The 13,649-nt window shown below is 38.1% G+C and overlaps 1 protein-coding gene across 1 annotated transcript in view; it reads left to right on the forward strand.

Moving 5' to 3' along the window:
- The first annotated feature begins 3,890 nt into the window (after nucleotides 1–3,890).
- The window catches only part of LOC124273461 (delta-like protein C), a 31,664-nt gene continuing 21,905 nt past the window's right edge, over nucleotides 3,891–13,649 (forward strand). The window contains exon 1 of the mRNA XM_046708736.1: nucleotides 3,891–4,056. Within this exon, the coding sequence (XP_046564692.1) occupies nucleotides 3,942–4,056 (115 nt within the window). The 5' untranslated portion in view covers nucleotides 3,891–3,941. The remainder of the gene's footprint in view (nucleotides 4,057–13,649) is intronic.

The following is a 13,649-nucleotide window of genomic DNA, read 5'->3' on the forward strand; positions in this document are numbered from 1 at the left end:
AAGTTGTGTACAATCGTTAACCACAAAGAATGCATCCATTATCGCGTATTAATACATGAATGCTTCAACATGAGGTATTAAAACGTGCAAAGTGAATCCCCTGTTCCGGTAGTTACTGTTTCAGTATCAAATTACATGATGTTCCTTCTGTTGCGACCCTTAACCAGTCAGTGGTCCAATTACTTGACCCCTCGAACGATCAACCATCCTGCAGAAGGCTCTCAAAGTAAGCAAGTGAAGCAAACATTTTGTAATAACATAATTTGCCAATCCCTGACAAGCTGACATCATAACATTTAGATAACAGACGTAAAGTTTTATCAAGATGCATTTATCGTATCACCAAAACTTTGCATGCGTTTACTTCTGAAAGTAATGTCTTTTTTAAAGTGTCCTGCAAAAACAATCCATGCCTGAAATGAAGGGACGTGCGCAGTCGACAGTAGCAACATTGTTCGCATCGTGCGCCTGGTTGACGGAGACACGTGTGAAGATGGCAACATTATCAGATTACTTGCTCTACTGTCTGTTAATTTGCACCCGTGATGGGATTGCACTTTTGGATGAAAATATTTGGTGTTAAGTTCCCAAAATGGATCTTTGCTGAGTTTTACTCATATATAGTCAGTTGTATAAACTCGTTTACTACAATAATATATGTCCATCCATATTGTATACACCATACATGTTTAAGTTTCAAATATGAGCATCAAAACATGAGTATGTTTGAATATAAGTGTCAAACATGTGTATGTTTGAATATAAGTACTCAACATGTGTATGTTTAAACATAAGTATCAAACATGTGCATGCCTGAATATAAGTATCAAACATGCAAGGTGAATTTCAAGTTCCGGTAGTTACTGTTTTAGTAACAAATTACATGATGAAACCCTTGTTGCGAATTTTCAAGCAGTCAGCGTCCAATCACTTGACTCCCTCGAAACGATCAACTATCCCAGCAGAAATATGGCTCTTCAGCAAGGGTAGCAAACATTTGTGTGTAATAACATAATTTGAATGTCCCTGACAAGCTGGCATTGAGTAATGATTTGGATAACAGACGTAAAGTTTTATCAAGATGCATTTAATGTATCACTGAAAACTTCGCATGTTTTGGATTTTGAAAACAATGTCTTTTTAAAGTGTCCTGCAAAACAATCCATGCCTGAATGAAGGGACGTGTGCAGCCGATGTAGCAGCACATTTTGTTCGCATCGTGCGCGCCTGGTTGATGGATGACACGCGAAGATGGTAACATTATCAGATTACTATTCCTTACCGTATGTTAATTTGCACCCGGTGATGGGACTGCAAAAATCTTTTGATGAAATATTTACTAAGGTTAGTTCTAAAAATGGATCTCTTTGCTGAGCGAATCACGGCGTAAGTTAAAGTTACAATATGTACATCCATATTGTATACTCGAATATACACGCTTTATGTTTCTGAATATAAGTATTTCATCATGTATGTCGGAATATAAATATCAAAACATGTGTATGCTTTTGAACATAAGTATCAACATATGCATGTTTGGAATGGCGCTATTCAAACATGCGCAATTTCAAGTTCCGGGTAAGTTACTGCTTCAGTATTTAATAACATGATGAAACCCCTGTTGTGAACCTTTTAACAGTCAAAGTGTCCAAATAATTGACCTCCCGCGAAACGATCAACCATCCTGCAGAACATGTATCTTCAGCAAGGGCAGAAAACATTTGTAATAAACATAATTTTTATCAATCCCTCGAATAAGTTTACATCACAACATTTGATAACAGACTTTAAAGCCTTCACCAAAGATGCATTTTCAATGCATGCACCAAAACTTTGCATGCGTTTGATCTCTTGAGCAAATGCCTTTAAAGCGCCCGCAAAACAATCCATGCCTGAATGAAGGACGTGCGCAGCCGACAGCAGCAAGATTGTCTCGCACGTGTGCGCCTGGCCGGGATGGTATTGATGCGTAGCGGCTTGGTAACATTATCAGTATTGTTTCATCTCTACTGTATGTTAATTTGCACCCGTGATGGGGACTGGCACTTTGGATGAAATATTTACATAGTTAGGTTCTAAAATGGATCTTGCCGAAAGTAATTATTTATAAATAAGTTACTGCTACCAACGCCCGTGCCATCCACATTAAAGGACTTCATATATTACGCCATGCTCTGAATATAAGCATCAAACATGTGTATGTTTTGAATATAAATATCAAACATGTGTATGTTTGAATATAAGTATCAGCAACATATGCATGCCGGAATATAAGCATCAAACATGCAAGGTGAATTTCAAGTTCCGGGCAGTTACCGCTTCAGTATTTAATACCATGATGAAACCCCTGTTGTGACCCCCAACAGTCCGCGTCCAAATAATTGACTTCGGCGAAATCGTGACCAATCCATCCCGGTAGAAATATGGCCTTCAGCAAAGGGAACAAACTTCTTTGTAATAACATACACTTGACAATCCCCGATAAGCTGACATCATAAAATTTCAACACAGACGTAAAAGCTGATCAAGATGCATTTAGTGGATCACCAAAACTGTGTATAACGTTTTATGTCTTTTAAAGTGTCCCAAAAATCACCAATCCATGCCTGAACGATTTGAACGTGCAGATGGCACTGGCTCAATTGTCTGCACGTGTGTTAGGTGGCTTGGCTGGAACAGATGTCAAGACGGTAACATTTTTCAGACTACCTTCTACTAGTTTGTTAATTTGCGTCCGTCATGAGTTCTGCATATCTACAGTTTACTTATAAAAAATGTATCTTTTGCCGAGAGTAATTCACTTTTAAGTGATTTGTACGTACCGTGGCTTGCATTCGTATAGTACAAGAATGTAATACATATAAAACACAAATAGTGTCAGTATTTATCCTTTAACATATACATAGAAATGATTTTGATGTGTATTTCTGAGGGCATGTACTGCATTCCTAATATAGGTATCAAACATGCAAATAGGAACTTCAAGGTTCTGGCTGAATGTGTACGTGTACCTGGATGGGGAGGAAACATTCGGTGAAGATGCAAATATTATCAGATAATTTCTGTTGTTTGTATGTGTGCATTTTTATGACTTCGTGTGGACAGGGCTTAAGACATCCATCTGCAGTTTAATTCTGATGATAATAGCGATAATTAAGATGATAACTATTATATACAATGTACAAGTGCATATAATTACAAATGCATACCCCACATGCGTACATGCTAAGAAAGAATATTTGTTCCCCGAAGTGAAAATCTTCCGTAATATCATGCGTTTCTCTCACGCCATTTTAAACAATACATATTATTTATTAGCGATGGAACCGATCCCCGTGATCATTGCTGATACATGTGATACACAAATAGCAACGCACTATTTCTGCCCGCCGACGTGTTTGATCAAATAGCCGTACGCGTTTCTTGCTAGCTTACTCTAACTGCATGAATGATGCGATATTTACCAAGGCTCTGTTCCCATGGGATCTGGCACCAACAATGTAATTTAATTTACTTTTGAATTCACTTGACAACGACTTACTATCAAAACACAGCTTTTAAGGCGGAACACAATTTATTTTTGCTCTGATGCAAGGCGACCTGATGTTCTGTTGTCTGCAATTCCTTGCAGGTATCTATGTACATGGCTACAGGTATTATGTCACCTATGTTACTCTATATATATGGAGCATAGATCTCACTAATAATAATAGCGTTCCGTTTTCACGTTATTTATGTGACCTGAGTAAAACACAAATCCTTATAATATGTTTAACATTATTGGTGTCAGGAATACATTTGATATTATCAATGGAGCTTGCTTTGGGTTCTGAAAATTGAATGTTAAACATGTTTCATTCAGCACGCTATGTAACTATTGCAGGTTTATTACATAAATACCAGCTATCATGCATTATTTAAAATGAGTAAACTTTGTATTTATGAAAGTTTCCTGTGACAACAACCCATGCCTGAATGAAGGAACATGTGAAGTTAAAGACGGCTTCATTGAGTGTACATGTAAACCTGGTTGGGGTGGAGACAGATGTAAACTGGGTACATCCTCTAATATTAGTGTATTAGAAACTACTTGAAATTGTTATCATTATCAGAACAATAGCCTAAGATTAGACATTTTACAAGTTTTGCCAACTTTGCACATACAAACTCTGACACCATTTAGCAAGGACACCAACCAAAGGATTACTTTCCATATCTGTGATTGAAGACCTATGCGGTTTGGGTCCTTCTTCCCATGTCAAACAGTTAGATTTATACGAAATATGTGCGAAATACTACCTTCTTTCATTGTGTACACTTCCGAGCGTCATGACATGCAAGGCAAGATCAAAACAAACGTAGAATATGATCAGTTGATAAAGGACCATTTGAGTTCGCAGACAGACCCGTGGATTGCCTCGAAAGGCATGTCGAAACAACAAGTAGGTAAATGTCATTAACTCAAGATCTAGTTATGCCTTTGTCAAAGTTGAGTTTTGACTTTCTTGAGTGTTGTCACTGTTCTTCTGATAAAACACTTAACCGCCTGACATAATCTACATTAAATATATTCACTCATGAACATTAAGCACTAATATGTTTTATGAAATACGAAAACAAATATGCTGTGTTATATGCTTTGAAAGTCAAATTAAGAAAAAAGCACATGTAAAAGGTTTTCACACGAGGTTCCAGTTCTTGAAAATGAAATGTATCATGATTGCTATAATACAGCTTCACATTCAGTGTCTTTCTTTTGTAAACTCGTCGTAGCGTAATTACCGATTTTACATTTCAATTCAGCTCCACACTGCCAAGTTAACGACGATTGTGAAAACGATGGAACTTGCAAGACAGACAGCAAGCCGTACGTGTGTGATTGTCCCGCAGGTTATGGAGGAAACACCTGTGAACTTGGTGCGTACTGTAAACACGTGAAGTTATTACCCTTACGACTTTAGAAAATAGCTAGTAGGTTTGTATTAATTTATGTAAATCCAAAATCACAAAACGCATCGTCGTTCCCTATCATCTTAATATATGGTGTTTTGTGTTCGATGTCACTATATATTGCTATATGAAGTCAAAGTACAATCCCTGAAACGCCCTGATTCCTATACACCGGAGCTCACAACCAAGATAATTTTTAACATAATCATCCCATAATACTATGACATTGTATTCAGCTCGCCAATGGTCGCTGTACAATTTACATCTGAAATTCACTCTGACTCAATGTCTGTGCATGGAATCGCGAAACTGTGGAGTAAGAGACTTAGTAAAAGACTTAGCAAGTGACCTGTGTGCTGACGGTAAACTATGGTCTTGTACACATCCAGTAGTTCAGTTCACTCATCCATTTCCTTCCGCTATACGTAGTACATCTTCTGTATGCATTCGACATTATTTGATCATCCCATTTTTTGTTCAAGCTCCAAAGTGCACAGATGCCTCTCCATGTAAAAACGGTGGCACCTGTAAGGCTGACACCTCTGGTCAGCATATCTGTTTCTGTGTTCCGGGCTTCGAAGGGGACTTATGCGCTGACGGTAAATATGTATATGAACAATGTCCAGTTCCAGTTCGAGTAACATATGCGAGTATATGAATTATCTGCTTGTCATATTCCTCTTTTGATCATCGTCACCTTCAAACACGAGCATTTTGTGTGTAGCGTGAGTAGTAAACAACTTTTGTTCGTGCAGGCATAGAGCAATGACAACACTATACATGATTTGCTTCCGTCTCCAACGTTTACGGATTCATCGGTCTACGTGATATATAGATATCCTACCAATCCTAGACATTGAAATTGTATGAAGATCCAGCATAAGAGCGGAAAATTGCAGTACAATTTATACGTGAAATTGGCTGTGATTCAATACCGTCTCTCTTATATTAATCAAAACACACATTTGACAACATTATTGACAATTCGACCTTCTGTTATTTTTTCTTCAGTTAGCTATGTACATGGCTACAGATAATATTTCTCCTGTGTTATTCTATAAGTATATGAAGAATAGATCTCAGTAATCACAATGTACCTCAATACACGTTCAGCGTTCTTTCTGGGGAAAAGATTAACTATTTGAAACAGATAAATATGTCTTCAGCTGCTTTTTGGTGGGAGAAAGATGTAAAAACCGGAGGCCCTCTCTTGGTATCATTAGATGCCAGTGATGATAACAACATTAGGCATCTAAACATAATCCATTGAATCAAAGAATGTCTTATTCATAGGTGAAATCATTTTGATCATGATGAGCACAATGCACTGTCACAAGTTTGTTTATGGTTCCATGGTTCCATGAGGCATATCACCCCTACCAGTGCCATAGATTGCAACTAGATGGAATTATAAATAGAGAGCATGAAAAAAGAAATTTAGTTGATGTAAAATGTGTTCTGTTTCAGTTTTGTCTCTCCAATTTATGCAATTCAAAACTCGTTAAATAGAAGGGAAGATGTTCATTTCACGCATTATACTTTAGTACAATTTGTCGCTAAGTAAGATGTACCCGTGACGGTATATCACGTTAACTCTTTTGGTTCCCCACATTTTCAAGTGGTAAAGGAATATTTGTCAACGACCGTTAAAGAAAACGTCACATGAAATGAATCGATAGTGAAAAAAAGGTTTTGTTTCCTTCTGAATCTGATTTCATAATTGACTGGCATTGTGTAGTCGATCATTTGGAATATGATTACTTTATTGCCATTTAAGCAGAGGTAGTAGGTAAACGGGTAATGGAAATTGAGAAATATATTCAAAACGCCTTTAGAATAAGTTACATAAAAACATGTTACATTTCATAAAGTACTGACAAGATTATTGTTGCCTGTATCAGTGACAATGTACAGATGGTACAAGCAAACCACTGACATGAATGTACTTTGTTTCAGCATCTGGTGCTGCTAAGATATCAGTGCACATATGGATTCTTGCTGTTGTTGCTGTCCTCACAAAGCTGAGCTTCAACTGAAGACCAAAAAGACCATACTTTATACAAGACGTGTGTATTTCGTCTGGAGTGAACATTGGAAACATTTTGCGTTTATAATTGGTTGATTAATTGTTGTTAAGAGATTGAATGTGGTTACAGCAGTATCAATCAGTGTGTTATACAAAGGTCTTAGTGGACAGGAGATACGTGGTGGGTTTTCTGATGACATTAAGGAGATATTCCAATAACCAATTTGAAAGGTTTATCAGCATAATTATCTGGACACATATCTCTGGCCTGCCCATCAGTGATTCTGGTCCTTGTCAGCTTCATGACAATATAATTACCTCACTGCAGATAAAAAGACAAATTTCTCCCCTGCTTACCTTTCGGCCACTGATGACATGTTACTGATGACGTGGACCTGTCCCCAGTGACCACTGACACAGAGTAAATGTCATCTACTTCTTATCTACAGTGACAGTGAGTGTCACCTACCAGTGTGTTATCCTTATCTTATGTATAGTATGATGTATAGTAAATTTGTAATAAATCATTTATAATAAAATAAGAAAGCATGCAGTTTCATGTGTATTCATGTTTACTCGAAACGTGATATTTTCCACAAATGTGCCAGGAAAACCCCCAGCTTAACTGGACACTGAAATGTCGTATCGCCCTTACCTCAGCCAGACAGGATAGTGAACACGTAATTGAGTTAAACGCATTTGGACATCAGTTGAGCAGCGCAACAACATGAGCTATAAACTACCAGCATCCAAGCCTATTACGTCATTCGGTACCTCAGCTGAAACTGATAATGACATAATCATACATGGATTTTCAGTGCTTTTGGTCCACTGAAACCTCTGATAAACCTTTGAAGCAACCCAAGGGGTCGGTTGAGTGCTTTCCTGTATGATTTTGCTCATAATATCACTCACTGCTTTGTCTAGTCCAGATTCGATAATGTGCTGTATGCTGTCATATAGGAACTGGGATATTGTGGAGAGAACCTTGGGCCGTCAAGCACAAAACATTATAAAAACTGTGTGGCATTCTTTTCCTTTCCTTCATGAATCTGTCTCAACGGCGCATACAGGGTCTCTGGGACAAGGAGAAATAATCCTGAAGATGTTGTATGAAACAATCGTACAATACCCTTGCATTTAAGCATTACGATGCAACACGCGTTCTTCCTCGTAATCATTCGCAAACTCTTGTGAGGTAGTATCTATGATCGATCGTTCACGTGAATTCATGAAGTATATTTGTGCCTTCTTGCAGGTGCCATATTTTGCAGCAGACAAACAACTCCTTTTGCTTTCGTGTTTTGTATATAATCATTGTACCTGTCATGTCAAAGGAGATGACGATTTGTCAAATGCTGCTTCAACTCTTGCATCAGTTTTTACATAAAATATCTAACCCTTTAGGCTATTGTTATTTACTGGCAACATCAATGCACTGAATTTAAAGCTGTTTGCAGATATCAGAGCAAGGTCGTACTCGTCTTTAACAAACTATATATTACACATTTTACACGGTCTAAATTTCGTTGAGATTTTGATATGCCTTTATGTTTCAATAGTTAATACGTATGGGCGCCTAACTATGTAAACAAAAAGAGACGTTTCAGCCCAAACGTCCGTTTCAAACGTAATAATTGCCAATAATTTGATAGTATTAATAACAATGATGTCCTGTTAAAACTAATATCTTTGTACCTGGCACATGGTCGAATCGCCGTTATATCCCATCGATTGTAATGTTTCTCCTTCGGTATATTTGCCAGTAGCTTAAAGCCCTACTGATTATGATGTCCTTTTGTGTTGACTGTTGGAAAGTTGAAGTTAGTTGATAGTTTTTGTCGCTCTATTACTTTAAACATTTTATAGATATTAAACAGATGGCACCGATTCACTGGTCTCTTTTACTTCTAATATTTCAGGTGGGTAATTCAGTAAAAGGGAGCCGTTTCAATTCTGATTTTGTTAATTAAAACAGTAAATATTTTCTCAGTAAAACTTAGATGAAATTTGCAACTTTGTGCGGATTCAAAGATACAATGATCGCTGCTGTACCGAACCTGCATATGACCACACAGATAAATGGGGTATTGGAAGTATGCTAGCCATCAAAGAAAAGGGTTGCACCCTCACTGCAGGGTTCGTTACAGCTAAACAAAATTGGTTCCAAAGAGAATCAACACATCTCCTTATCCACGCCACAAAATAGCAGTGAAATTGAAGCAGCCTTACAATTACTGTTCCTCATTTGTAGTTACTGGTAGTTCGATTAACTGGTAATAATACACATTCTGTACTAAATTGTTTTCCTGTGCACTGTATTTGGTGAACGACAAGATGGAAGTACAGAGGAACAACGCTTGCAGGCAGGCGAACCCAGAACCACCATTTCCAGGCTATGGGGTCGATATCAACAGGTCGGGTGACCACCCAGATAGCCAACCGCCGCCCAACCCTGCTACATACAGGTACGTGAAAGAACGACTACTGTAGAATTAACCATTTAGATAACACAAGGCATGAGGAGAATATCGGATTAGACAGTGCAATCTCAACATCGTCAACAGCGGCTTCAATGGTACTAACAGCGACGGAGACGTGTCTGGTTCAGCGACTAGTCTACATTTGTGCTGTGCAGACCTGGTAGAAGATGTCGAGGTATACAGACGTCACAGATGCAAACTGTATCCCGGAAATAGTTTGATGGTAGAATTGTGGTCTATCATATCTCACAATGTAAGGACCAACCTGATCCATTGTCAGGGCTACCTAATCTATGGTCTCTTATGTTAACCTTAACTCCCATTCTTTAGCATTGCAAGGTGACCTTAGTGACTTACGATCACATTAGTGCGTTGTGAAGGGAGGCCCAGGTATATACACACTCACATATATGCGTATGTAGATACTGGACATAGAGAGAGCAGTGATCACGTCTACATAAAAGTACACATAAAGCGATTGCAACGATTATTTACTGTGTACTTCATCCTTGCGGTCTTTCGTAGAAGAAAACAACAGGCTAACAGTAATTTTCTACTCTGAATGTATTTCCGTTAGCATCTTCGTGTTGATACTCACAACACCACTGCTACAGAATGATTGTAGTTCCTCCTGCAAAGTGAAGGATCTTTGCTCGTATATGTAAAGTCATTCCGGGACTGACACATACCACTATGTAACAACCTGTTTAAAAGATGTCATGGGACAGACGAATTGATATATAATTCTTTTAATGCTGCTTCAATCACTTCAACGACTTCATGTGTGTTGCGCAGTCTTCTGGCTGCAGTTCGAACCCGCATATGTAATCCACAATTGATTCTCGCTGGGGACAATTTTATTTCGCGGTAAAGACCCTGAAGTAAGGGGATGATATGTTATCATTGAAGTCAGCGGTAATTTCGATACCCTATTACTGGGCTTGCCACTACACGTTTCGTGATACATATCAAGCCAATCATAAATCTGAAGTTTCACGCGCTTATGTTTCCACTTCAAGTTAACACACTAAGGCGATATCGGTATCTTTGGAACCACACTATTTTGGGAACAAAACTCAGCGACAAATTCTTTAGTCGGTCACGAAACAAAATGTGAGCTTAATTTCTTTTGGCAAAATTGCTTTTCCTGTTTTGTTGGCTCTATTTATATGTATTTCCAATGAATCTATGATGCAGAATGTCACCTATGTTAAAGTCCGTTATACAATTAGTTAATCACTAAGAAACTTCTTCTTCTCCAGAATCGACGCTTTTACAAATTCATTTTGGCATGTTGGAGCTCATGTGCAACTGTAAAAATGGTATGAAAAATTAAAAAAATATAAGAAAAGAAATTTCTTCAAGTTTTTGACTCTTTGTAGTCATGCCAACTTGATAACAGAGTGACCCAGTGAGTAAGGAGTTTACGCCGCTTTCAGCAATATTCTAGCAATATTACAGCGGGGCACACCAGAAATGGGCTTCACACGTTTTACCCATCTGGGGAATCGAACCCAGGTTTTAAACTTGGTTACGCTTTAACCATTAGCAGTTATCCAGAAACTGAAACCTCTTTGTGCTTTAGGTTTTTTTTGGTTGTGTTGCATATTAACATTTAAATTGAGATACTTCATCGTGATGTAATTCATTGCGTACGTTATTTACATGTCAGAGGAGTAACACTTTCCTCTCATATCAACAAGTAGCTTTCAGATTAGTTCAATAATACTGTTAGTAAATATCATTGCCCTTAGCAGGTTATATATTTCATGCACTGACGTAATGTAATGTTGGCATCTCAAAAGCTATACTAGAGCTGAAGCGACATCTGACAAACCGTTTCCTCCTTTATCCGTTCAGTGCAATGATTAAAATATCTCTCTCTCTCTCTCTCACACACACACACACACACACACACACACAAAAAAAGAAGAAGATAAATGAAGAAAAAAAATATGTTTTTGCCATATGCAAAATATGGAACAGCTATGCAGACATAATAAACAGTATGGATTTAAATGAACCACATGTTATGGATACTACATCACATGGTGGGCATGGTGACGGGGAAGGACGTTTGTACAAAGCCAATGCTGAAATTCATGGGTATTGTACGATCGCTTCTTGGAACACCTTCGGGGCTTTCCCCCTTGTCCAACGGTTTCACTATGACCAGAGAGAGCGCCATATTACAAATGAAATCGACACCAGAAATAAAATGTGATTAAAGGTTCACTTCCTGGCCTGGACTAGACAAACCTGTGACTGGTATGAACAAGATCCCATATTGTCGTACGTGACAAATACTACTAAAACTATCCATGTGTTTGACTCTCACAGAACACATATGTTGCTGGGGATCAATAGTAACCTGGAATCTCCGCTTCTGATAATCAGTAATCAATGGCTCAGATATTAAGTAAAGATAAACGCTGATTAGTTGTGTTCACAATGGCCAGTATGAAGAAATGAAGACTTAAGCCAAACTGGGATTTCCTGCTGGACGTTGAGGCACTGATTGATGTATGGCGTTTGAATGCTGGTAGCTTGTTTTGAGCAGTATGACGAGTTCTTTCTATTTTAAATACGAATACAAATTGATTCCAACTATGATAGATTGACAACAATATCTGGTTCACGTCGCTGTTTGGCTAAAGCAATGCCGTGGTGACATCACAATGTAAAGTTATGTGGTCGTTTCAGCCACCTCAGGACGATATTTACCTAATAATCAACAACATGCATTCATATTTTATTTTAAATGAGCTGTATACCATTCATGAGACTATACATAAGATTAAGAGGAGGATCTCACACATTTGGCTGGAAGGTAAACAGTCACAAATTGTCACCTGTTTCATGGATATGCGTATGTCCATTTAACCAACTGGAATGCACGTAATGAAAGGAAAACTATCTCCATGAGAGGGGATATATTTCGCCAATGCCTGGGAAAACAAAATAAATGTCTTCAAAAACTGGAAAACCTGGAACTGTCAGAGGAACTACCAGACATACCACCGGTTCCAGAAGTTGATTCAGTAATGCCTCCCCTTCTTGCTGCCGCAGCAGTGACATCTCTTCCTCCGTCGACACCACAGAACGACATTGTGATGTCCTCTACCGCAACTGGCAGATCGAATCCTGCTCAGCTCAACAGACGCACACATATGCATCAGTTTGTGATCAATGAATTCGAAACACAAGTGCTCACTTAGCACTACAAAACCTTGTAATTTTACTTTGCAGGCAACAATGGTGTTGTGCTGAAATAAATGGTTCCCGACGTGACAGATACAAGTTGCGAGATTCACGCAGATATTGCATGTATCGTCTTGTATTTCCATTACTCTGAATGAGTAAAAGAACGTAACATGTACCAATTGTTGTGTGTTCATTAGTTATATGGAGTTCTTATTTTTCGCCATTCAACAAGAATATTCTACTTATAAGGCGCTTCCTATGTACCTTATTTTGTCTGTTTTCGAGTGCGGGGGTTTTGTCTTTGAACTGTGCTCAACAGGAAGATTTTACGATGCTTCACATGTGACTTCCGAGATAATATATACATTTCTAGCGTTACCAATTTACGAGTTTCAGAACTGATTAACAGTGAAATATGTTAGACGTTCTGTCATTACTGTTGATGGATTCATTTTTGATAGAACGTCTGCTTCTAGTTTAATTAGGATGTCGTGCATGCTGTATGCAGTATGTGCCACCCTTGGGGAAATCGACAAAGTCTTTGTGCAATCACATGTGAAGGGCGTAAATTAGTGTTCTTTGTGAAAATCGCATGGTGTCAACCCTTGGAAAGACAAATTACACCTCGAAAAAAATTCACCAGGGAGAAGATTAAGTTAGACCAACACTGTGTTTGGTGCATAAATATTTATAACCCTTGGTTTGTCATGGTGTATTGTGTAGGTTCTCTTCACAACTTAAATAAGAGTGTGATATATAGGATTATTACCCGAGCAAATGTGTCATAAGATACGAAAGGAGTGTGAACTCAGCAAACGTCCCGCATCACTAAGCTCAGTAAAAGCTGGATTTGGAGTGGAAGAATTAATAATACTAGAATGAAAGTGAAGTGAAACGACAGCTAAAATAAACATAATGAAACTATGCATGAACGGAGGAACTAATTACTGCACACAGATATCAAATACATAAAGAAGTATTAAGTA

This window comes from Haliotis rubra, unplaced genomic scaffold (assembly GCF_003918875.1).
Source record: "Haliotis rubra isolate DU_JTF1 unplaced genomic scaffold, ASM391887v1 Scf1805, whole genome shotgun sequence".
In the NCBI taxonomy this organism is placed as follows: domain Eukaryota; kingdom Metazoa; phylum Mollusca; class Gastropoda; order Lepetellida; family Haliotidae; genus Haliotis; species Haliotis rubra.